This window comes from Peromyscus leucopus, chromosome 15 (assembly GCF_004664715.2).
Source record: "Peromyscus leucopus breed LL Stock chromosome 15, UCI_PerLeu_2.1, whole genome shotgun sequence".
NCBI classification, from domain to species: Eukaryota; Metazoa; Chordata; class Mammalia; order Rodentia; family Cricetidae; genus Peromyscus; species Peromyscus leucopus.
Genome location: NC_051076.1, coordinates 29,625,263 through 29,650,488, shown reverse-complemented (window position 1 = coordinate 29,650,488; position 25,226 = coordinate 29,625,263). Strand labels below are relative to the sequence as shown.

General features: G+C 41.0%; 1 protein-coding gene across 2 annotated transcripts in view; it reads right to left on the bottom strand.

Annotated features, from left to right (window-relative positions):
* Nuf2 (NUF2 component of NDC80 kinetochore complex) overlaps positions 1 to 16,924 on the bottom strand; it is a 31,247-nt gene extending 14,323 nt beyond the window's left edge. Inside the window, exons 1-8 of one of the 2 annotated variants that reach the window (XM_028864491.2) lie at positions 16,783 to 16,924; positions 15,154 to 15,188; positions 10,478 to 10,615; positions 9,135 to 9,209; positions 8,091 to 8,167; positions 7,550 to 7,611; positions 2,115 to 2,212; positions 482 to 555 (exon numbers count right to left, since the gene is read on the bottom strand). In XM_028864491.2, coding sequence (XP_028720324.1) covers positions 482 to 555; positions 2,115 to 2,212; positions 7,550 to 7,611; positions 8,091 to 8,167; positions 9,135 to 9,209; positions 10,478 to 10,600 — 509 coding nt within the window. In that variant the 5' untranslated portion in view covers positions 10,601 to 10,615; positions 15,154 to 15,188; positions 16,783 to 16,924. The remainder of the gene's footprint in view (positions 1 to 481; positions 556 to 2,114; positions 2,213 to 7,549; positions 7,612 to 8,090; positions 8,168 to 9,134; positions 9,210 to 10,477; positions 10,616 to 15,153; positions 15,189 to 16,782) is intronic. The other variant, XM_037211288.1, reaches the window with a different exon arrangement.
* Positions 16,925 to 25,226: the final 8,302 nt, after the last annotated feature.

The window sequence follows — 25,226 nt, the reverse complement described above, 5'->3', positions numbered from 1 at the left end:
CTAGAATCAAAGAAACCAAATCTACCTGCTCTCAATCAGTGCAGACAGCCACAGAACAACTTACCCTTACAATAGCAAAGATCAGTCCACACTCAGGAGGAACTCTACTTCAAATTTTCATCTTTGTTAAAGCGAAAAACAGAGCTAGTGCTGGGACCCCCGCTATAGCTCCTGGGTGGAGAGTGAGCAACCCCTCCACATAGGACAAGGCAGGACAGAGCTTTGCTGGGCCATCACAGCGGGTGGGGCGGGTGGACAAGGTACTAACGAGAAAGAATCAATGATAATTCAGACTTGGGGAAGGAAAACACAGAGATCTGTGTTCAGAAACAGGGACTGAAATGCCCTCCATTCTTCAGGAAGACAGTGAGACTTGGTTGGTGTGGACAGTGGTGCTGAAATCAATGACTTACTACTTGGTCTGTACCTGGCAACTGTAATCATCTTATTTCTAAATAAGATTTCTAAAGCTTCCACTTACTCGAGTTTCTCCAGTTTCATCGATGCTTCCTGGTGCACACTCCTTAACTGCTGCATTTTGTCTGCAGAGGATTTCTGTGAATGCAATTTAACCTCATATTAGCATGTTTTAACAGACAAGACTGTATAAAAGAAAGAAAGAAACAAACAAACAAAACTACAAAGACTGCGAATTATTCACCATAAAAAAAAAAAAAAAAAAAAAAGTTAGGGCCAGGCCCCTAAGAGCATTTGGTTAACAACCATAAAGAGCTCGAGTGTGGATTCTCAGAACCTACATAAAGGCTGGGCACGGTGCATGTGCCTGTAACCCTAGCACTGGTGGGCATGCACAGGTGATCTCAAGAGCCCTTGAGTCAGCCAGACAAGCCCAAATGACAAGCTTCTGGCCCACAGAGAGATCTTTTGACAGAGCACTAGGGTAGAGAGGCTAGTAGTATGACTGAGAAAGACACTTGATGTCCTGCTCTGGCCTCCAATGGGCATGTACCCACACACTCAAGAGCAAGTACTACACACGTACGCCCAGCACCCAACACACACAATAACAACAAGTTTAAGTGGGTAGGCATTTATGAGAAACAAGATGAGAACAGTTTTTCTCTACTTTTCAAAATGCTGGGGCGAAAACTCGGGATCATGCGCATGTTAGGGACAACCTCTGAGCAGTATTCCCAAGTATTCTTTACCTAACACAAATATTGCTAACACATCTCACCATGGCTAGACATGTGTTAGATACTGATAATTTTCAAGGAAAGCGTCTTTTTGGTCCTGAGCATATGTCTATCTCTTTGAGCCACAGTCATGAATGAAAAGCTATGAAACAACTAACTAAAGCAGTGAATGTAACAGGACCAGAGACCATGACACCCACCCAACACAGGCAGTGCCAGGAAGGGCAGTCATTCAGGTCTCTTAGAAATGAAATGTCCATGTTGTGTGTCTTTAAAAAATAAGAGTGAACGGGCAAACAAAAGTGTGTGAGTGTATGCACAACCGAGTACATGTAAGCTTTGGAGAGTCTTCAGAGTCAGATATGTAAAGCTTACCTTGACTTGAACTAAGAAGTTTTTATCCAGTTCCATGTAGCTGAATCTCAGATCTAAGTGTTTTATGTTACCCTGGTACTAAGGGTCCAGCCCTTGCACATTACGAGACGTGGGAATGAATCCCCCAATAATAGTCCATAATCTTCACAAAGTTTATCAGTTGTGCAATGAAAAAAACCCATCTGCTAAAGTGATGGTGTTGAAGGCTAGGCAGGAAGACTAACACAGGCAGTCCAACTTGGCCTTGCTTAAGAAGCGAACATATTTCAAATATGTCAGTTATTTGAAGAACACTATGCATCTTTGCAAACGTCTAGAAAAAAACCTATTTTTTTAACATAGGGAGCAATGTCTCAACTACAACATTAAAGTAAAATTCTATCTTCTGTGTTATCAAGAACAAATCATTTCAAAATATCATCCCAAAGCTAAAGTCTACTTTGTATAAATATAAAACCAAATTTAATTCTAACAATGATCCAACAATTGGACCTGTGACAAAATTTCAAAGCAGATTAATAATTCATACATGAGACTGCTGATGTGATGTGTAGGTATCTAACAAACATACTTAAATCTTACATTTTCCAAAAGAAACTCTGCATACGTCTCCTGGCATGCTTCTCTGAAGTGAATAAAGTTGATAATAGCACTCAAAAACCGCATTGTCCGTTTGCCTTCTACAATAGAAAACAACACTCTAATCCATTGAAACAACAGAATGCAAAAACGTATCATTTTTCACCATATGACTTGGCTCACAGCATATAAAACTTAGGCTTTAATGAGGTTCAAAACATCTGCTTTAACTTAGACTGAAATTACCTTTGTGTTTACAAAGGAGGAGGGCACTTGCCCTTAACAGAGAATGCATGGGTCTTATAGAAGCACGAAGATAAGGTTTTGGAATTGGAGAGGCCAGAGCAACTAGAATTGGTGAGACTAAGAACTTCGGGACAGAGGCTGTGGAGAGTTAAAGGGTTCTGGAGGCCTTAAAGAAGCTGGTTCTAATCAATCAGTATGTGGACACAAGAAACAACTAAGGCTAAAAGAAGAACCAGAAATAGTTAAAGTGATAAACGAAAGCATCAGTATGGCATAAGATGGCATAAAATTTGTAACCTAAAAAAAAAAAAAAAAAAAAAAAAAAGCAAAACCAGAATATAATCTATAAAAAGAAAAAAATATCAAAATACCTTGAAATAGCGCCAATGACAAATACAGCAAAAACAGTTCATGAAAATGTCTCATTTGTTCAATAACAGAGTCTTATGAAGATAAGAGACCGTTCCTAAAAATACCCAACTCCAAATCAAAGACACAAAACAGAAGGTATCTGAACTAAGAATTGTGCCAGAATAGATTAGCAAAGCATGTTAGACCTAGGATGAAAGGTTAATGGAGCAGAAGACAGGCCATAGAAGCTCCTGAGATGAAGGCCACAAGAAGAGCAGCCGCCACCACCTATGAGCAGAGGCAGGACAGACAGCATCCCACGTCTTTGATGAAATCCCACAGAAAGGAGGAACAAATGCTACTTTTAGCCTAACAGGAGAGTAATGTCCAAATCTTATGAAAACTATAAACAGTGAAGTCTAAGCTGGAAATCAAAACAACAAAAATTCCCCAGAACCCCATAATACATTCAAGTAGCTAAATAGTAATAAAATTGAAAAGCAAAGACAAGAAAATAAAACAGACACATTAAATGGAATAAAGATAAGAGTGGATTTGCTTATCAGGAACAAGGGAATCCAGAATATAATGCAGCAATAAATCTTTTCCTTTCCTGTATCTTCAAAAGTTTGTTATTGGCCTTCTCTGTAAATACTGTCTTCAACAGCATCAGCATGCCTTTAAAGCACTGGAAACACTATCAACACTATCAACTTAGAATTCAATAACTAAGAAAATTAGCCTTTAAAACTGAAGGTGAAGCAGGCATGTCAGGACACGCCAGGAATCCAGCACTCATGGTACTGAGGCCAGAGGATTTTAATTTCTAGACTATATAGTAAGACATTGTCTATATAAACAACAAACAAGGAGCTGGACAGATGGCTCAGAAGCCAAGGGCACTTGCTGCTCTTGCAGAGGACCCGAGTTTGGCTCCCAGTGCACCCATATGCCACTCACAACCACGTGTAATTCCAGCTCCAGGGATCCAACAACTTCTGGCCTCCATGGACACTAGGCATGTACTTGGTATACATCATACATGAAGGCAAAACACACACCAATACACATAAATAAATCTTTTAAAAGCTATTTTTAAAAAGTCCAGTAGCCAAAATAAGACAAGAAATAGAGAACATGGAAATACATAAATATTATAAGGAAGAAAAAAAGATTAAAGGTAAATTTAAGCCTGATCATATCAATAACATTAAATACAAATGAGCTAAATAGTCCAATTAAAAGGCAGTGAGAATGAAAAGAATAAATCCACAAAAGATTTCAGTATCTGTCTTAATCATTCAACACAACTGAAAGAAAATCTGAAGGAACATTAAAACCAACTGGTCCAAACCCATGGGGTGCTCTACCCAGTGAGGAAATGCAAATGCGTGCTATGCAACAAACACTGCAGGCCATGTGGATGCACAAGACTTGGAACCTGTGCATGCTATTAAAGTAATACATCACAGGACTTCCAGGACACTGGCAGATTATGACACTTTGTCCTCCTGGTATGACGTGTGCTGCAGTGAGTAACAAGAGTCAGGATAACAAAGACTAAATTAAGGCAGGTGGATCTCTGTGAGTTCGAGGCCAGCCTGGTCTACAGAGTGAGTTCCAGGATAGGCTCCAAAACTACACAGAGAAATCCTGTCTTGAACAATAAATAAATAGATAAATAAACAGATAAATAGATAAATAAATAAATAAATAAATAAATAAATAAATAAATAAATAAATGAATAAATATATAAATAAATTTTTAAAAGGGGGAACTGAACAAAAAGTCAACAGCACGGGGCTCCAGCTCCCCAGCTCACACATCCGAATCTACATCACACAGCCAGTCTACAAGCACATCAACAGATGAGTGAGTGAGTGAAGAAAATCTGGCTGTAGGAACTCGTGCCTGACTTCAAGTATACTTGCTGTAAAGACAAACATCTAGATGAACGGTGCCAGGAAACCGGATATCCATACAGAATGATGCCAGAGCCTAGAGAATAGCATCCCAGAAATTGGGGCCAATTGGTGTCTCACATACATCTTCATTTTTCACAAGCTTTCCACTCACAGCAAAATCTGAGTAAGGATTAGGTAGTTCTCCAGAGGCCTTCCATCAGACTCTGCCATCTGCACCAGTGGCACTTTTGTTAGGAATGAGGCATCATTATCACTCCATACTTAGATGTGCTAGCTGCCGCTGTATTGCCTGTGGGGTGTGACGACTGCAGGATGGCATGCACGTACCATGCACATACCACCACTGCAGTAACACACAGAGGCTTCGCTGGCCTAAAAAGCTTGTGTTCTAGCTAACTGTTCCTCTTTCTCCTCTGAGCCTCACAATCACCCATTTTTTTCCCTCTCTTTCTGTCTCCAGTGTTTTGTCTTTTACATGTCATACAGCTCTGTAGCCTTTTCAGATTGGCTCCTTTTACTTTATAATACACACTTGTAGTTCCTCCATGTTTTCTCACAGGTTAAGAGCTCATTGTCACTTGGCACTGAATTAACATTCCACTGGATGTAGATTATTTAGTGACCCACTGAAAGACATGATGGTGTCTACCAGTTAGAAACTGTGAACAAAGCTGCTACCAGCGTCTCTGTATGTGATTGTATGTGAACACAGTTTGAATTCCTTTGCGTAGATACCAAGAAGACCGACTACTGGATCATATGGTAAGAACAAGTTTCATTTTGTTAGAAATGGCCAAAGTGGCCACGCCTCTGTGCACTGTGGTAGCAAAGAACTCAGGAGCCTGCCACCCAGAGTCCTTCTCAACACTTCAGACTGCTGGGTTTTGGAGTGTTGTCAGTCTTAATAGGTATGCAGAGTATGTGCTTTGATTTTTTTATAAAAAGTATCAAAGTAATTTAACAGGGAAAGGGTAATGTTTCTACAAATAGTGCAAGATTATTCTCACATACAAAAGGGGAAACAGGAACGGTGACTCACACCATATATAACAATCAAAACATTAAACAAGCAAGACAACATCCACCAAACACTCAGAAGCAAATCTCAGCAACTTCGATTAAGCTAAGATTTCTCAGGAAGACATACAAATTTATTCTTTAAAAATCAATTAAAATGTTCAAAACTGAAATTTTGCATAACTATATAATTGAAAAGGCAAATAAAAGAGTAGCAGAAAAGACCTGCATAATCAGCTGATAATTTATCTGAAGTGTCTATAAGATAAACAGATAAGGTGCTGGAGGGATGCTCAGCAGTTAAGAGTACTGCTCTTCCAGATAACTCAGGTTTGATTCCCAGCACCCACATGGCACCTCCCAACCACCTGTAAGTCCAGTTCCAAAGATTCTGACACCCTCCTCTGAACTCTGTGGGCAATGTACACATGGAGTACACAGGTATACATGCAGGCAAAATACCCATACACATACTTTTTTAATTTAAAAGACATTAAAAAATAGACTAATGATTTGAAAAGAACTTTGTCAAAGACAACATATCACCATAAAGATGAAATATTGCCATAAATAAGCGTATGGAAATATGCTCAGTTTTATTAGTCATCAAGGAAAAGTGAACTAAAACCACTAAACCCAGCAAATGGGGAAAATTAAAAACATATACTACTCAAACCACGGGGGATACGGCATAATGGAAACTATTGTATATTGCCAATGGGATGCAGCCGCTTTGGAAAAGTTTGGTAACTTCTTAAAAAGCGAGACATGCACTTATCACACAGGCTAGATTTTCTACTTTTCAGTATTTATACAGAGAAATGAAATCACATCCACACACTTGTAAATATGAATATTCACAGCTGCTTTGCCAATAATGGCCAAACATTAGAAACAATTCAAATGGCTACTAATTGGTAGATGGATGGACAAACTGTGCCATACACTTACATGAGAATACTGCAAAGGCAAAAGAAACAAAGGACTAACAAATATGCACAAACGTCAAAAGCACTGTTTAAAGAAGCCAGACAGAAATGGCTGTACTCTGCTATGACTCCGTTACATTAAAGCTGATGAAAAGCCAAAGTGAAAGAAACACATCGGTGCTCTCAGAGAATGGTGGCCACAGGGAACTGACTGCAAATGAACAAGATGCTTCTGTGGGTCGTGGAAATGTTATGCATGGTTACAGCAGTGTACTATCAGTGCTACAATACAAGTTCTCATGGATAAAATGTAATTGCTAATTTGATAACCTTGGCCAGATTAACTCACTATGCAACATCACACCTGCACATCATTTGTATCTGGACTCCCAATTTTTAAACGTAACCTCATGGTTGCATTGCCTTCATAACAAAATGGGCTCACAACTGAATCACCTGGCCCTTTTTCTTACCTCTGCTCACATGTTGTCTTCATCACCAGCATCCTCTTAGACCTGCAACTGGGCCCAGCACCCTCAAGCCTCAGCTCAACCATCTTTGTAGTTTTTAGCCTTCTGAGGGAAATGGGCCTGCTCTGCCCACCATATGCACTGTTTCTCACCATAACCCACCTCCCAAGGCAGGCAGGCAATCTCTGCCCTTCTTGTACTGTGTCACTTAGGGGGGGTTGGTGCTTGTCACATTTCTTATACAAAGTCCAGTGAGTTTTAGGAGCATCTATCATGTGTGGCAGAGTGATATCAACACAGAAATAAAGTGATCTTCCAAAATTTTAGGAAAATTTAAAAAATAAGAAGCTTTAAGAAAAATCAAATTAAAAAACAGCTTTCTATAGATCTATAAGGACAAAAAAGCAATACTTTTCTAGAAGATCTTTAATATCGTTTTCTTTTACATTTATTGGCAGAAAGGGAAAATGGTGAATTAAATGATTGGAAATGTACTTACTTGGATACAGAAGATCGGAGAACTCAAAGTCATTCACTCGGCAGATGGGCATAAAGGAGGCCCTTTAGGATGCAGAACAGTGAAGAGCAAGGTGTTAGGTGCTACACCATGAACGCAAACATCTTAGTTTCAAACCTATTTGTCAGTGTTCAAGAGCCAGTTCAGTCGGGTCAGAAGTCTACTACAGTGCAGTCCTGCGGCATTGAAATCTACTTCTATATTGCATTAGTGTTGTTTTTTTGTGCATGATACATCAACATTCATGCAGTATCAAGGTAGTTAGACTAATAAACAGCATATATTCTTGGTGATTCTAAGACTCTTTAAGAACGCAAAGCTACCAAACAATTGCAGACTTAGAGCACCTCAGAATGTCATGTGAGAGCATCCTGAAGAGTGCCAGAGGGGAAGACAATGCATGTGAGAACTCCGAACACACAGGAGATAAAGTAAAGGCAGCAAGCTGCTCTTTCACAAAGATCATACCATTAGTCAAGTTTAATGTAATGTAGATTAAAAAAAGAGATCACCCTTTACTCACAGATGAGAGTATAAATTGGTGATTGGTAAAAAGCCCTCCATTAGTTGTGGATACATGACTTCTACGTTCACCGGCATCTGAATGAAATAAATCATGAAATCTAAGTCACAAATCAATTAGATGAAATGAGAGGAATCTTCAATTATAAGAAATCTTAATCACAGGAAATGATCAAACGATATTAATTTATTACCGCCAAATCTGAAAACAGCACAACTCCTAATGCACAGCTGGAGTTGACAATAATATATGATGCTCAGTTCCCAGTGGGCACTTAATGAAGACTTTTAAGGGCGGGGAAATAACATCAGAACTTAGGCTAGGCACTTGACTTTGTTATTCTCTTAATTGTTACAACCTTATGTTAGAGGGACACCTCATTTTGTAAAGAAACTAAATCTTTGCAAAGTTCCATAGTAAACACAGGGCAAAATCTTATATCCAATCATAAGCTAAGAGTGGTAACATGTGTCTGTAATACAAGTAAGCACACAGGAAGATCATGAGTTCAAGGACAGCCTGGGTTATCAAAACAGTAAAAAATATAGAACCCGATGATGAGACCCTGTAGACATTACATCTTCATGGATCCTCAGACAAATGCCCTGATAATTTCATCACAAAACATGTTCAAGAGAAGCGCTCTTTCTGACTAGAACTACATGGTTTGCCTCATTTCAACTGCTCCAACCTTACTATCTTCTATTTTAATGTCAGAGTCCTTTCTACAAAAACATTTGTTTTTCTAAAGACTTGGCAGTTGTTTATTAAAGTCTCTGAAGCCAGAACTACACATCTGTGGACAAATTACATAGAATCAGTAATTTCCAGGTGTCATTGGATCTTCCATTAGTTTTCATCTTACTAAAGATTCTCATTAAGTTACTATTTATTACGTCTAAAAGTCTTCTCTAAGGGAGAGCAATTTATGTAAGCCTTTAGATTTGCTGGAAATAAAGTCAAACACTTATCCTTTTGGGCAGAGCGCATTGTGAGCAGAACTGCTGTAAACACAAAAACAAACACTTTTATCTCCTAACTCACCATGTAGAAGTGCTCCGGCCGGATCCCATACACTATCTGTAAGGCTTTCATGTAGATAGCGTGCAAGACCTCAGGCTACAAGAGAAAACTACAGTCAGTGTCTCAGAGAGCTGTGTCATTACCACCATCACCATCAAATGCTGCAGTCAATGAATGCAAAGAGAAATGGTGAGAAAATCACCCGGCTTCCCTCAAAAAATCTCCTAATTCCTCCATTATTTTGGATATCTTATGGTACATACCAATTTGTTCATATGTAGTGAATAAACAAGGAAATTGGTTACTTATAAATGAGGGTTAGTCTATCCAAATCCAACCCAATCAATCAACCTAGCCCAGACAGGGTAGACAGGTGAGTCTTCCTGAACTCTGTCAGGAATGAGGAAATGCTGGACCACTCAAGATTTGATTTTTACTTTTAAAAGAAAGATCACTCAGACTAGCCTGCTGCTATGGATAGAAGGTCAACTCAGATTTCAGTTTAGCTGCAACACTTGGAATAAAGGCTATGAAAGTAAATGGAGAAATAGCAGGATTTAAAACCCTTGTCTTCTAAGTCAGTGGATCCCAAATGCTGGCCTGAGAACCTGTTTGCCCTGCATTCAAGTTCCTTAGGTGAACAGAAAGGCCTGAACTATGGTGGAAAGCTGGCAATGTTTTCTAAAGCTGTATTATTGCCTTAAAGCCTATCACTCACTCTGGCCATTCTTTCCATTTCAAAGAACTCAAGTGCACTGAGATAAACAATTTTGCATTCTGTATGATAAAAGAAGCCTTCCCATATTATAACTTCAAGGCCAACCCAGGAAACTGGAGGGAGACTTTGGGATTTTGCTGCAACACATAAGTAGCTCATTTTTGCATTTAATAACCAAACATATAAAGAATAACACCTGTCAAAATAAGTCAAATCCCGCCTGGGGCATAATGTAAGAAAATTAATCTGCACGCTTCCAAAGAAGACTGTTTTTAAGCATGCGTGTGTAGGAAACCACTTGGAATAAATCCTGTCAAGCTCTCCAATAAATGATGCCCTCATACCACCACTCCAGTAATATAAAAAATTTAATATACTTTAATATACCTATGTTTTAAGGCCTTTTTTTCTTTAAGGAAAACAGCTGTATTAAAGAACCGGGTTCCCAATGGGATGAAGAAGTTGCCCCACATATAAACTTCATGTTATTTTAAAATTACACCAGGTGAGAGATTTTCCTCTAGATTAAAAATGACTGGCCCACAACAAATAAGAGGGCACTCGCCTTCCTTCCCACACTACAGACCCAGTAGCTTACTTTATTCATAAATATTAGGATCTCCATGTACAGACAAGTGCATTTTACCTTTGGGTTTGGATAGAGATCATTCTTAGAGAGGTTTTTGCCATCAGCTCCTGTTAGTATTTTATTTCGAATATGAACCACAATCTCGGTTACATTGTATCTGGGGAATGACAGAGTCTCCATTCTGAGAGTCTCCTCCTAGTTTAAAGAAGAAAAAACAAAGATCAGAGATATGCACAATGAATAGTCCTTATAATCTGCAAGTTAGTACTTAAGGAAAAATGAACAAGCTGTGCTTGAACTGTTCACAGTAATACTATCATCAAATATCTGAATTAGGTAAAGAATTTTAAGCCAGGCATGGTAATGCATCCTGGTGACCCCCAACACCTAGGAGGTGGTAGCAGGAGGATCAGAAATTCAAGGTAACAATTACAAGTAAAATTCAAGGCTAGACTGACTCTGTCCTGTCTCAAAACAAGATGAATGTTATTTACACACACATACAAACACACACTGAAAGAAAGGTGGTGTTTTATCCTAAAGTAATTTTTATGACAAAGTAATAGTCATTCCCATTAATTTTTCTAACGTTCTATTCCATAAGGGATAGAGGCTTTGAATTGACGCACAGTAAGAAAATCATGTTGGCTTTTTTTTACACGAGGGCCAGGGCATTTAACAAGATACTGAGAACTACTTCTTGAAGCACAAGACAGGCAGCAGCAGCAGAAGCTAAATATAAGCAATGCCAACACAAGGCAGAAAATAAAAATGCACTCTGATTTGATATCCCACTCAACACAGGAAGATGGCTAATAAGATTTAAGACACAAGCAGGGGTGAGAGCTGGGGCAGAGGGAAAGGAAGATGTAGAGGGAGAGTGGAAGGAGAGGCTTTAATTTAAGGCAGGAATCCCTTTCACCAGAGCAAGAACTTAAAACACATAAACTAGCAAAAACCCATATGTCCTAATGTGTGCAGATAATAGATTATTCCTACTGGTGTCCTCTTAAAATAGTACTTGTCATAATTCTGTCTCCCTTACACATCCCAGAGCACAACTGGCAACGTTTGGAGATATTTTTAGTTGTCAAGACAAGAATGCAATGGCTAGAGGCCAGGCATTCTGCCAAACACTCCCCAATGCTTTGGGTGGCTTCCACTGTGGAGGTGTCTGTCCAAAAGACCACTACTTCCCAAAGTGAGCAGAGACCCAGAGTGAACACATTCAGTTCCGCAAATGAACTGAAATGGCTTACAAGTTTTGAAATCGACTTTAGGCTCTCACTGTTTCTTAGAACAATTATGGCTAAAAAAGAAGCTCCAACAACTTGCCTATCATCCCAATAAAAGGAAGATGCCACCCTAAAACATGGTTGTTAAATAGTGCCCTGATTCTGACCCCCTCTCAACATCACCGTCCCGAGGAACTCCAAAAGCTATTTCCTTCTACTCTAGTGTGTCTCTAATAAGTAGAAGACACTTCCCCACACCACTGAGAAATGCTGCTGTAACCTCATTACTGGTCCTATTTTTAGACACTGTAACTGCATAGAATGCATTAACCCCTATTTACAGGACACTGCTGTTGTAGAATATTATTTTAAGGTCTGTTGCTTTTGTTTAACTCTGTGAAGCTGTGTTACTGTGCCTGTCTAAAACACATGAGGGTCTAATAAAGAACTGGCCAATAGCAAGGCAGGAGAAAGGACAGGCAGGCCTCGCAGGCAGAGAGAATATATGGAGGGAGAAATCTGGAAAGGGAGATCTAGAAGAAGCCAGAGGAGAGGAGGACACCAGGGTCCAGCCACCCAGCTACACAACCAGCAAGCCACGGAGTAAGGGTCAGATTTACAGAAGTAATAGAAGGGAAAAGCCCAGAGGTAAAAGGTACACGGGGCTAATTTAAAGTTAAGGAAATAAGCCCAGCTAAGGCCTGGCATTCATAAGTAAGAAAAAACCTCTATGTGTTTATTTGGGAGCTGGAGGGTGGGCCCCCACAAAGAGTAAAAAAAAAAAAAAAAAAAAAAACCCAACAACACATTCTTTCACAAATACAAAGAAAGCTGTGACGGCCCTTCTAAGTCTTCTCTGCTACAAGATTAAATACTACTCCTTACATGTGGCCACTCCGTTATGAAATTATTTTTGGAAACCTTACCATTTTTGAGAGAGAAGAATACACCTTCTCCTACTCCAACAAAAATCAGTACAGACTTGTACCTAAACTGGGAGTAGTTTCTGGCAGCAGTATCAGGCAGGTAATAATTCTGAAGTGGCCATCACTAGGCGTCCCATCATGAAGTTCTGACACTCCCTCCGGGCCCACGGCGTCAGAACCCACAGATGAGAGCTCCCACTGTTCCCCTTGACAGGATGGTCACGAGCCCAGGCCATTTTACTTATGCTTCCGGCAGCCTACCCCACACTGCAGTTCTACCCCACACTGCAGTCTGGGGTCTGATTCATCTCTCGAGTGGCTCAGGCAGAAGGAAATACAAGATATTAGGAGGGATGAACAGCAGATGAAGAGACGACCAGGAGGAGGGAGGGACTTGGAACTTCTTGGAACTACAAAGTGTCTGGCTACCCAAGAGTTCTCAAAATCAGCCCTTTGGGGATTCTACAAAAGTTTTATCGTGTAGGTATGACTGGTTTTACCAGTGCCAACAACTTCCAGTCTCTCCCTTCCCCAGGATCAGGGGACAGGGGCAGAATGTCCTAACCCCATAAGATTGCCTTAGTTTTCTGGTAAATCACTCCCCACTGCCCCCCCCCCTACTCCCCATGCCCAAAGGACTAGAGACTGCCAGGCAACAGCTAACCATTAGGCAACAGCTATCCATTAACATATAAAAGTTCACTTATCGCCAGGCAGTGGTGGCACATGCCTTTAATCCCAGCACTTGGAAGGCAGAGGCAGGCAGATCTCTGTGAGTTCGAGGCCAGCCTGGGCTACAGAGTGAGTTCCATGAAAGATGAAAAGCTACATAGAGAAACCCTGTCTCAAAAAACCAAAAAAAGTTCACTTATCACTGTGACCATTCCCAGGATTTGGGGATCTGTACACCAAGAACTTTGGGCAATGACAAAATGTATATTTCACACTCTCATACTGTCCTATTTAAATTAACCCTGAGATACTTTGTCTATGGTGGTATTTTGTTTGTACTGAAATGTGATTTTATTTGTCAATATCTTTGATAAGTTTTAAGACTCCCTCTCCGCTGTCGCAACAAGCCGAATCAGACCAAATCAGGCAAAGCCCAGGTTTAATGGGTAAAGCCCTCCGGGGCGATTCCCTGGCCCCACAGAGAGGAGAAGGGGAGGAGACCGGAAGAACCATGAGTCTATTTATATATCCCCTGTGGATACTGCTTATATCTCCCCTATGGCAGTCATCCTGAGTCTCTCTGGGGAGGAGCAGTGTTTGGTGGGCTCTGAACTGTGTGAGGTAGAGCTCCCACCCAAACAATCTTCCCTTGTGCTGGTCTATGTTTGTGTGTGTGTGTGTGTGTGTGTGTGTGTGTGTGTGTGTGTGTGTGTGCAGTTCCATGTGGACCAGAGGCAGTCTCTAATTTTGTTTCTCAAATACCATTCCCCTTATTTATTTAGATATGGATTTATTTATTTAAAGATATGGTCTCACAGGCCTAGAAGTCACCAAGTAGGCTAGACTGACTGACCTGTAACACGAATTTCAAAAGGTCTTATTAAATAAACAAACAAACAAACAAACAAACAACCTGGAGCCAGATATCGGGGTGAACACTGAAAGATCAGAGAAACAGAATAAGCCACAGTCAACCTCACCTCACCTTGTTTCCTCAGACTGAAAGCCTCTGAGTCGTCACTAGAATGGATCTCAGCTGAACTGCTGCTAAAAACCCTCTAGTTCCTGATCCTCACGCCTTTATATACCTTTCTGCTTCCTGCCATCACTTCCTAGGATTAAAGGCCCGTGTCCTTCCCAAGCAAAAACATGAGATCTCAAGTGTTGGGATTAAAGGTCTGTGCCAGCACATCTGGCTCTGTTCTTGAACTCACAGAGATCCAGAGGCATCTCTGCCTCCCGAATGATAGGATTAAAGATGTGTGTCACCACGCCTGACATCTATGTCTAATTTGGTGGCTGGCTCTGTTCTCTGATCCCCAGCTAAGTTTTATTGGGCTGCACAAATAAAATTATCACCACACTGACCACCAGACGTCTGCCTGTCTCCATCTCCACAATGTTGAGGACTATCTGACCATGCCCAGAACTTAAAACAAAAGGTCCTGCCTTTCCTAATTGAGCTATTTCCACAGACAGTCAATATCTTTTTAAACATAATACCAAATGAATTCAACACTCCAGATATGGTCAATCTAGGGCAGAGTAGTAATACAGCAAGAAATGGCCTCTACTGATTGTGGGTAACTGTAGCATTCATGTAGAAATACATTTACAGTCCAGTGAAAGAAACGCTAAGAGCTTCAACATGGTCCTCTTATGTGAGCCTGGATTTCCCCCACACTCTTCTTACATCAATATTTGAACTTTAAGCTGTTTTCATTTTCTACTACTGAATTTCATAACTGCAAACCGTTTTTTCAGAGATAGGATCATCTCAGATCTAGATTTGGACCCTTCACACATTAATATCTATTTCAGTATAAATTATAAATGTATGGGAAAGTAAATTATCCTACCACAAGTGTATTAGTTTGGTGTGTTTCTAGAAACTACATACCTCTGCAGACTCAGGAATGGCTCGGCAAGGTCCTTCTGCAGAAAGAAGTTTACGGATGTTTACATTAGAAATGTGTAGACACAGGCAGAGGCTTCGCCACAGTACAGCTCCCTCTCTGCAGAGAAAAGATCTGTGCACAAGAAAACACTATTTCTGATCCCTGCCCAGGTACAGATGACATGGGAGAGACTTCATCAGTAGAACAAGAGAGCCTCCCTTCACTGTGCACCTCCTCCGGCCACAGTTCCAAATCCTCAGTCACTTCCTATCCTCTAACCAATCTCTTTATAATCAGCCAATCTAGTCCTCCCTTGTGTTAGGCACACATTAGATTCTGGGTTGTCCGTGCCCCCTCCCCCCAATATTCTGAGGTCAGTTTATTTCGTGGGTTAACATGGTGAAGACTTCAGAGGGAAGAGAGTAAATAAGCATTCAATACGTTTCATCTAAGTCTTGGTTTTTGAAACTGTTCATAAAACCATTACAAAGAGGATACTTGATAAAGCAAGCTACACCTGGATTAGAGATTTTAACAAGGCAGTGAGTCTAAAATATCTTCATGATTATTATCACACACACTCCTTCTGCTGATGTGATGTACAATGCCCTGGAGTTAATCCTTATAAAACATCAAATCTTCACAAATGTACAATCGGCTTACCTACTACACAGATTTCAATTTTTTCCACTGAAGTTTCTAAAGCCTTTAATAACCTAATGCTCTTTCTGGTTCAAGTTAATCCCTTCAAGACTTCTCCTAAACTTCCAATGCCTCATTATACCTGCGTGGAAATCTCTGCACCTCATTACACTTGTCTGGGAATTTCTGATGACCAGTTTCCCAATCTAAAGCTACCAAGAGGCTTACACCTGCAATTAGTGGGCATAATGACATCTTCTCATATCCGAATTCTCAGTCTTTCACAGTGAAATTTCAGTTCCAATTCATCTCTGTGTATGTGTGTGTGTGTATACAGAAAGAGGGGGAGGCCTTTAGTTTGAGTTCATAGCTCAGACTAAAGTAATTTATACACAGTAAAATGACTCTGACATGCTAGCTCAAATAGGGCAGATTTCCGCTACTGGCTTCTCTTTCTCCTTTATTTGTAACACTACAATGCAAGGCACAGCATGCACTGGAACAGCTGTTAAATTTTATACATTAGGTTTGGCAATGCAAAACTAAGCAAGTAACTCCCAATTTTAATCAATTAAATAAAAAGGTTCCTGAAAATCGTGGGGTGGGCCTACTGTTTACACACGAGTAGAGCCGTGTACACTCAGCTCCCTGATTTGGGGTTAAGTATGACATCTTCGCCTTCTGATTCATGATTCTGGGTGTGATCAAGAGATGGAGCAATGGGGATACCTAGAAAACTGACAAGCATTCACCACGCGACAAGTCCCACTGATACCACTCTCGTGGCTCACACCTGTCATTTCAGCACTCGGGAGTTGGAAGCAATAGGATTAGGAGTTCAAAACAAGCCTCAGGTACATGGTGAGCGCCAGGACAACTTGGATTCTTTAGACCCTGTCTCAAATCAACACACAGACGCTTAAGTCGGCGAACCCAGGCGCCCCGAGCCTAGACCTCCTCCCGCTCCTCCGGCGGCCGCTCGCACTCACCTGTGGTCGCAGCAGCTCTCAGAAGACTGGAGACAAGCGAAATGACAAACCCCAAAGCCTCCAACTGTTGTCACTTTTCAAACCAGCCGCCTTGGCGTACGAGGCCCGCCCCTTTCCGCGGAGCCCGCTTCCTCCGCGACGGGGGCCCGGAGGGCTCAGAAGACCTACGGTGGGTGGGGCTTGGTGTGCGGCGCGGCAAGCCTGGCCCCAGGCCGGCGGAACCATTGTGCAGGGGGTTGGCTTCCAGTCGGAACTGTGACTCCGCTGGACAGAGGAGCCCAGCTGCTAGAGGGCGGAGTTCCGGGCGGTGTTTACTCGGTTGTCAGTGACTTCCTCCGGAACTTCATGGCTGGTGTCCCGTTTGGCGAGCAGACGGTTTCTGCGTCCTTCTGTTAGGCTCTGAGAGTACAGTGGGTGAAGGATGTGTTGTCTCTACTGAATCAAAAACATTGTAGAGAAACCTGCTGTAATAGTAGCAATGTCCCCGTCGGATAAGCATTGATGGGGTCAGATTCTGCCTGGCGTATTTGTACGCATCATTTCACTTAAGGGTCATGAAAACTTGGGACATGGGTGGATACGCATTGTTATTTTGCTTTAGAAAGAACGCTCTACGTTAAAGAGATTGCGTGAGTGACCCAAAGCCACCCACAGGAGTTCAGAAGTAGTCTAGCCGGAATTAGGTTACAAAGGACCTGAGTCCTCTGTAAGCAAGTCTTGTAGAGATGGGAGGTCTATAGTTCATCTTGTTATGACCAAATCTCGGGGGCCCCCAGAAGACCACCACGGACACCGAATCCCGTATGTAAAAGCAAAGACCCTTTATTTTCCAGCTCTGAGCTAGGTCCCTGTGTCTGTGAAAGCAGAGAGCTGTGAGCCCAGCCAGGGTAGGATTTTTTTTTTTTTTTAATCATAGAGGTTGGGGTGAGGAGATTTCCATGGTGTACATGTGCATATGCATGGCAGAAGAAAACCTTGTGTGAGTGACGTCCTTGGAGACACCATATACTTTCTTTGAGCTAGGTCCTCTAATTGGCCTGCAGCTCATCAATCAGGCTAGACTGAGCCAACAGTGAGCTCTAGGGATGCTTACCTCCTCCTACCCAGTACTGGGATTACAAGTGCATGCCACCATGACTGGCTGCTGGGGAACTAGTGCAGGCCTCATGCTTGTGAGACAAGCCCTTTTCACCTTAGTGACTTGTAGAGACCCATAGAGGTTTCCTAGTGAGAAATTATTGAAGGTCCGAGAATCTGAGCATGCTTTACCCAGCTGGGCTGCATAAGGGAATGATTTGACCACGGGCCAGTTTACCAGGTGTTTGGATGAGTCTACACTTGGCTGTGCGGTGTGCTTTGATCTAGCAAGGGGGAGGTATTTTGCCTTGCCCCTTGGCATTGTTGTAAAAAGCCCTTTTGAAGAGGCAGAAGGATCTAGTGGGTTTTGATCCAAGTCCTCTTCAAGCTATCCTGTGTTTCTGTCTTTCTCCTATTCATTGTCTTTCTATCTAAAAGTTTCTTATCCCTCTCTCCTCCTCTTTAGGAACCCTTTAAAAGGTGGGAGCTGGCCTCCCACACTAACTGAACTATCTGCAGACCCATACTTGGCTTTTTGAGGTGAAAGATGAAACAGCAAGATTCTCATAGTGTCTTTCTAGGGTTTGGTTGTAACCATAAAGACGCTAACTATGGTGGAGAGTTAAATTCCAGCACCGAGATACCCTCAGCAAATGATGGAATCACATCTGGACAAACACATACATCCAAAGTATTCTGTGTAAATGTGTTTGGTGCTCTTAACATACCAAGGATCATAATCTAGGAACACACTATCCACACAGTATCGGTTGTTGTCCCCTTGATCATATGATTTGACTGATCAGGAGCAGTGGCTTGTCACACCCCAACATTTAGATAAAATATTGTCATGCTTATCGGTGCCCTTTGAAATTTGAAGCCATTTCTATAGATTGGATACTTTTTGATATTATTATACAATTGATAAGTCATAAGTGAAAGCCTCATAACTGAGACCAGTTGCATGCTTTTTGACTGGCATGGCATTTTTTCTCTTCCTCTATGTCCACACACACACCCACACACTCAGTCTACTCTTGCATTTTCCCCTTGAGACTTTGTTTCTGCCATTACCTTTCTAAACAACATCCTGCCTCAAAATCACTTCCACCAAAAAGCCCTACTCTATAGCCTGGTATGATAGGACCTCTATGATCCTGACACTATTTACCTGTTCCTTCTTTTCCATTCTACCCACCTACTTATGACCCTGTGTTTAATATACTATCAGACATTTCCTCATTTTTGTTGACTGCCAAGCTCCTCTCCATCCTTACTTAATCTTAACAGATCTTTAAGAAGCCATTCCTTAGCTTTTATTCTGAATTAGTTGACTTCTCCCCTTGTTTTCATGACTTCCATTATTCACTTAAAAATACTAATTGAGTTCTAAACCATGTGGTAAGAATAGGGAGAGGAAAACCAGTTCGGGGATCATTGTAATGATCCAGGTAGATGAAGATGGCAGGCTACAGTAAGGGGGCACCACCAACAGGGCCAGGAGCAGATCTAGAAAATTTGGGGCGTGGATGTGGATGAACTTGATGACCAAATTGTGAACCCAAACTGGAAGTGGGAGAAATCAAGGATGGGGCAAACTGCCCAGCTTGCTGTCAGTTGTCTATAGCTTGGTACAGGACCCTGTACATTACAGATATTTAATAAATACCTAATAAGTGACTGAGTTTTCTTGCTTAAGCACCTTTTCAACTGAGGTTCCATTTTTTTTGCTTTGGGTAACATAGGTTCACTTGGGAGGTGACTGGTGGTTTCATTTTCTAGTAGATCTACTTCTGGATGTCTGTAAAACACACCTGATAATATCCAGATAATGACAATCCGTTAAATGATGTGAAACTCAAGGGACATCAGAGGTGGAGTTTTTCCATTAAAAACAAACAAACAAAACCCACTTCATGTCATCATCTGTTTTGTGTCTGTCTCCTCTCTTCCTGCAGTCTCGTTTCTAATAGTCTAGGTTCCCAGCACCTAACACCATACCTTCTATCCACTGATGCGCAGTGTTTGTTAATGAAGTAAATAATTTTCTTAAAAACATCCGTGGAGGGGCCCCCAAACAGCTTGACTACACAGCTGCCATGACAGGCTTAGAAGCCCAGACACAGCTTCTGTGACAGGCTTACTGGCAGGCAACACCAAGATCCAGGAAATGCTATAAGCTGACACCACCCAGGGACCCACCAAGGGACAGGGAAGTACCTAAAGCTAATCAGGGTCCTGAACCTTGGAAATGCCCTCGCCCTAACCTCTGCTATGATAAAAAGCCTACCCTGCCTGGGCTCAGAGCTGTCTGCTCACCGCTGCATCAGACAGATACAGGGACCAAGCCCCAGAGCTCAAAATAAAGGCTCTTTGCTTTTACATATGGGATTCGGTCTCCATGGTAGTCTTTTGGGGGTCCCCGCAATCTGGGCATAACAAACAACAAAACCTTTTTTCCTTCCTTCCTTCCTTCCTTCCTTCCTTCCTTCCTTCCTTCCTTCCTTTACTTTGTGTGTGTGTGTGTGTGTGTGTGTGTGTGTGTGTGTGTGTGTGTGTGTGTAGGTCAGAGGACAGCTTTCAAGAGTTGGTTCTCTCTTCCCACTGTGTGGGGTCCAGGGAAGAAAAGGAAGCCATAGGATTTAGTTAAGAGCCTTTACCCATGAAGTTGTCTTGTTAGCCCAAGTCACTTTTTTAAATGTGGTGCCTCTGACAGGAGAAAGAAATTGTAAAAAGCCTCAAAACCATTTTTAAAAAAATATGTGCACTTTGATTCTATTTGCTCTCCCAATGCATTTATATTTTCTATGGGAAATAAAGGATGACAAAATATCCCATTCAGTTTTATAATCCAAAAACAGTGTTTCAATATTTAATATGCAGTAGAATATTATAATGCTGTCTGGTCATATTAGCATTTGAACATATCACTTTAGGGCTGATTTATAAATTCTGTGGTGGTATCATTGATAACCTCATTCTGTTTACTCATGAATAATATTTACTGTTGTCTTAAAAATGATGACCATCCAGGAATAGCAGTCTGAAGTGAAATTATAAAAATTCATTTTATGTCAAGGACATCTGACAGGAAACCTTTAAATTACTCATTAAGAGGAATTAATGAATGTAGGAATATATATCAAAGAATAAACATGCAGGAATATGATTCTACACTTGCTGAACATCTCATATGAGAGGAATCACCAGTGCCATTGTGGCTTGCTGCCATTACAGGTAACACAGGAAATGCAGAACTCTTTATTCATGGGTGTCATGATATGCTTTGAGTATATTTACTAGTTGATTTTGAATAAATAGGTAAGATGTGTAATTGTTTGTTATATTCTTGAGTTAGTGTTATAGAGCATAACACTACTGAAGCATAACACAGTGAATCGTCACTACACTGAAACTACAGAACAATTTAACATGGAAAATTCCAGTAACATATTTGTGTGTTCAGTATAGTCACTGGGTGGCGCTGCTGTATCGATTTTAACCTTACTGAGAATTCCATTCCAGTTCATTTTACATAAGCAATCCAAACTACAGCGATACACCTAGGACACAATGTTCGAGATTTTTTTTTTTTAAAAAAAATAGATTCTAAATTTATAGTCCTTAAAGTACATGTTTAGAGTCCTGGATCAGGCAGTAAAATAGCAGTGAATTCAAAGCAGTTGTCTGAATTTTATTGCCCTTTAATCATTCCAAGCTTATTAATCTGCTTGCCTCCTTAGCCATGTTCATCTTTGTTGGAAGTTTTGGAAACTGACTTATACATTTGAAATACTTCAGGCAGTATTTGTTTTAAGGACTATATAGTCTGTAGTTGTAAAATACCTAACCTTGGCTGATTGTGATGATCTCTAAATAAACGCACAGATCTGGCATTGTGCTCTAACTAGAATACTTGCCTCAACTTTTACATGAAGTTATATTATTTTAATGTAGCTAATATAGGAACCCTTCTGAATCAGCAGTCAAACAGATTTGATATAGGGAAAAATATTTGTTCAATGTGACTATTAATTCAAAGTTTATATTGTGGTAAATTTCCAGTTTCGACTTTATGACAGCCTATAGTGTATTTCAAGGGAGCTGACAAGGATTTCTGAGGAAAATGTTAAAATTACTGTATTTCATCAGCTGTGGTGGTGTTTGCCTGTAATTTCAGTACTCCACAGGGAGAGATAGGCAGATCTCTGTGAGTTTGAGGCCGGTCTGGTCTACGTAGTGCCAGTGAGTTCCAAACCAGCCAGAGCTATACAGTGAGACTCTCAAAAAAGAATAAAAATTAATATATTCTAATTTTAAAGTTAATTATTTATGTCAAAAGTAGTTGCTCATGCCCACAATCCTAGCATCCAGAAGGCAGAAGCAGGACAATCATTCCAAATTTGAGGTTAACCTGCTTAACAAGTGCCAGAAGACCCTGTCTCAAAGTGACAACAATAAAGGAATCAATTATAACATAAATTTTACAAGTGTGCCATATCTGGGCTCTTATAGGTAGGGTATATTGTATAGCTATAAATTGTGTACTCATAAACAACAGTTATTTATTTCTTACTGTTAGTGTAGCCTCTTAGTGCTGGGCACTAGACAGTTTAAGGTCAACATGCCAGGAAATCCAGTGTCTGGAGTGGGCTGTTCCCTGGTTCATAGTTGGTCATAGGTGGGGGCGTGCTTAGGTGGTGGAAGGGTCTTCCCATTCATCTCAATAATGAAGCCTTTACCCTCAGGACATGATTATATTATTATATTTCTTTTTTTTTTTTTGCGGGGGTGGGGGGCGCGGGTTCAAGACAGGGTTTCTCTGTAGCTTTGGAGCCTGTCCTGGACTAGCTCTGTAGACCAGGCTGGCCTCGAACTCACAGATAACCACCTGCCTCTGCCTTCCGAGTGCTGGGATTACAGGCGTGCACCACCACTGCCTGGCATGATTATATTTCAAAGGATAAATCTCCAGCTCTGCACAGTAACAAAATTCTAGGCTGGGTGTGGAGCTCACACCAGTCATTCCAGCTCTTGGGAGGCGAAGGCAGGAGGATTGGCAGCTTAAGGTCAACCTTTTGTACCCAGAAAGTTTGAGGCCCTTCTGTGCTGCATGAGACTATTTCTTTAAAAATAAATTAAAAGACAGATATGGATCTATTTGCATTTTTCTTTTTCTTTTTTCTTTTTTTTTCCTTTGGTTTTTCGAGACAGGGTTTCCCTGTGTAGCTTTGCACCTTTCCTGCATCTCGCTCTGTAGACCAGGCTGGCCTTGAACTCACAAAGATCCTTCTGCCTCTGCCTCCCGAGTGCTGGGATTAAAGGCGTGCGCCATCACTGCCCAGCTATTTGCGTTCTTCTACATGCGAACATCCAGTTATGCCAGCACCATTTGTTGAAGCAGCTTTCTTTTTTCCATTGTATAATTTTGGCTTCTTTGTTAAAAATCAGGTGTTCTTAGGTGTGTGGATTTACATCAGGGTCTTCAACTCAATTCTGTTGATCCACCTGTCTGTTTTTATACCAGTACCATGATGTTTTTATTACTATAGCACTGAAGGCAGGTGTAGCAGGGTCCTTGTTGTTGTTCCCTTTGAGGGTGGGGGCCGAGTAGGCACAGAGTCAAACCACACAGATTCCAGGAGAATGTCAAAACAACAAGCTCAGTTTATTCAGGAAGAGGCAAGCCTTATATATCCTCCACCCCACCCTTGGGGAAGGTCTGATGAATATGCATCAGCTGGTGTGACACGGCTGCCTCTCATTGGTCCAGGTCATCTCCAGATCATGTTTCAGCTGCTGTTGCTAAGACCATCAGGCAGACCCAGGCTGGCTCTCAGAAAGTATCTTTTTTTCTTGTTTGGGCCTTCTGACCCTCAAGCCTGTTAGGGATGAGTCATCCCACAGTCAGGCATGGTGATACCTCCAGAAGTTCCTTTATTATACAGGGTTGTTTTAGCTATCCTAGGTTTTTTGTTTTTTATATGAAGTTGAGTATTGTTTCTTCAAAGTCTGTGAAGAATTGTGTTGGGAGTTTGATGGGGATTGCATTGAATCTGTAGATTGCTTTTAGTAAGATTGCCATTTTTACTATGTTAATCCTACCAATCCATGAGCATGGGGGATCTTTTCATTTTTCTGATATCTTCTCTAATTTCTGTCTTCAAAGACTTAGTTCTCATCAAATAACATTGGCACAGGAGACAACTTCCTGAATGTAACACCAGTAGCAGAGACACTGAAACCAGCAGTAAATTGAACCTCCTGACACTGAAAAGCTTCTGTAAGGCAAAGGACACTGTCAATAAGACAAAATAGCAGCTACAGAATGGGAAACGATCTTCACCAACCCCACATCTGACAGAGGGCTGATCTCCAAAATATATAAAGAACTCAAGAAACTAAGTATCAAAATACCTAATAATCCAATTTTAAAAATGGGGTATAGATTTAAATAGAGAATTCTCAACAGAAGAATCTCAAATGCCCGATAAACACTTGAAGAATTGTTCAACATCCTTAGCTATCAGGGAAATGTAAATCAAAATGATTCTGAGATACCATCTTAAACATGTCAGAATGACTAAGATCAAAAGTGTTAATGACAGCCTATGTTGGAGAGGATGTGCAATAAAGGAAGCACTTCTCCACTGCTGGTGGGAGTGTGCAAACTTGTACAGCCACCTTGGAAATTAGTATAGCGGTTTTTTAGATAATTGGGAATCAGTCTACCTCAAGACCCAGCTATACCACTCTTGGACATATACCCAAAGGGTGCTCAACCATACCATAAGGACACTTGCTCAACTGTGTTCATAGCAGCATTATTCATAATAGCCAGAATGTGGAAACAACCTAGATGCACCTTAACTGAAGAATGGATAAAGGAAATGTGGTATATTTACACAATGGAGTATTACTCAGAGGTAAAAAACAATGACATCATGAAATTTGCAGGCAAATGGATGGAACTAGAAAAAAAATCATCTTGAGTGAGGAAACCCAGACCCAGAAAAACAAAGACAGTATGTACTCACTCATAAGTGAATACTACATGTAAAGCAAAGGATAGCCAGGCTACAATTCACAGCCCCAATTTTCTTGGTTTATCTTAAATACCCTTAATAGCCACTCATTGTCCACCTCAATGCGTGACAATCCCTGTGACTGTCATATAAAACTTCCCCTCGAGGACACACCATCACTCTAGAGAGAAAGGATGACATTATGGGCTCCCTCACTTTCCTCTTTTGTTTTAATCTCATTAACTGTTTGGTGATTATATTTGCTTCAGGTTCTATTTCTTGCCCACAGTCCCTCTAAAGGTTTTCTCTTAAAGTATGTGAAACAAAGACACAGAATACACT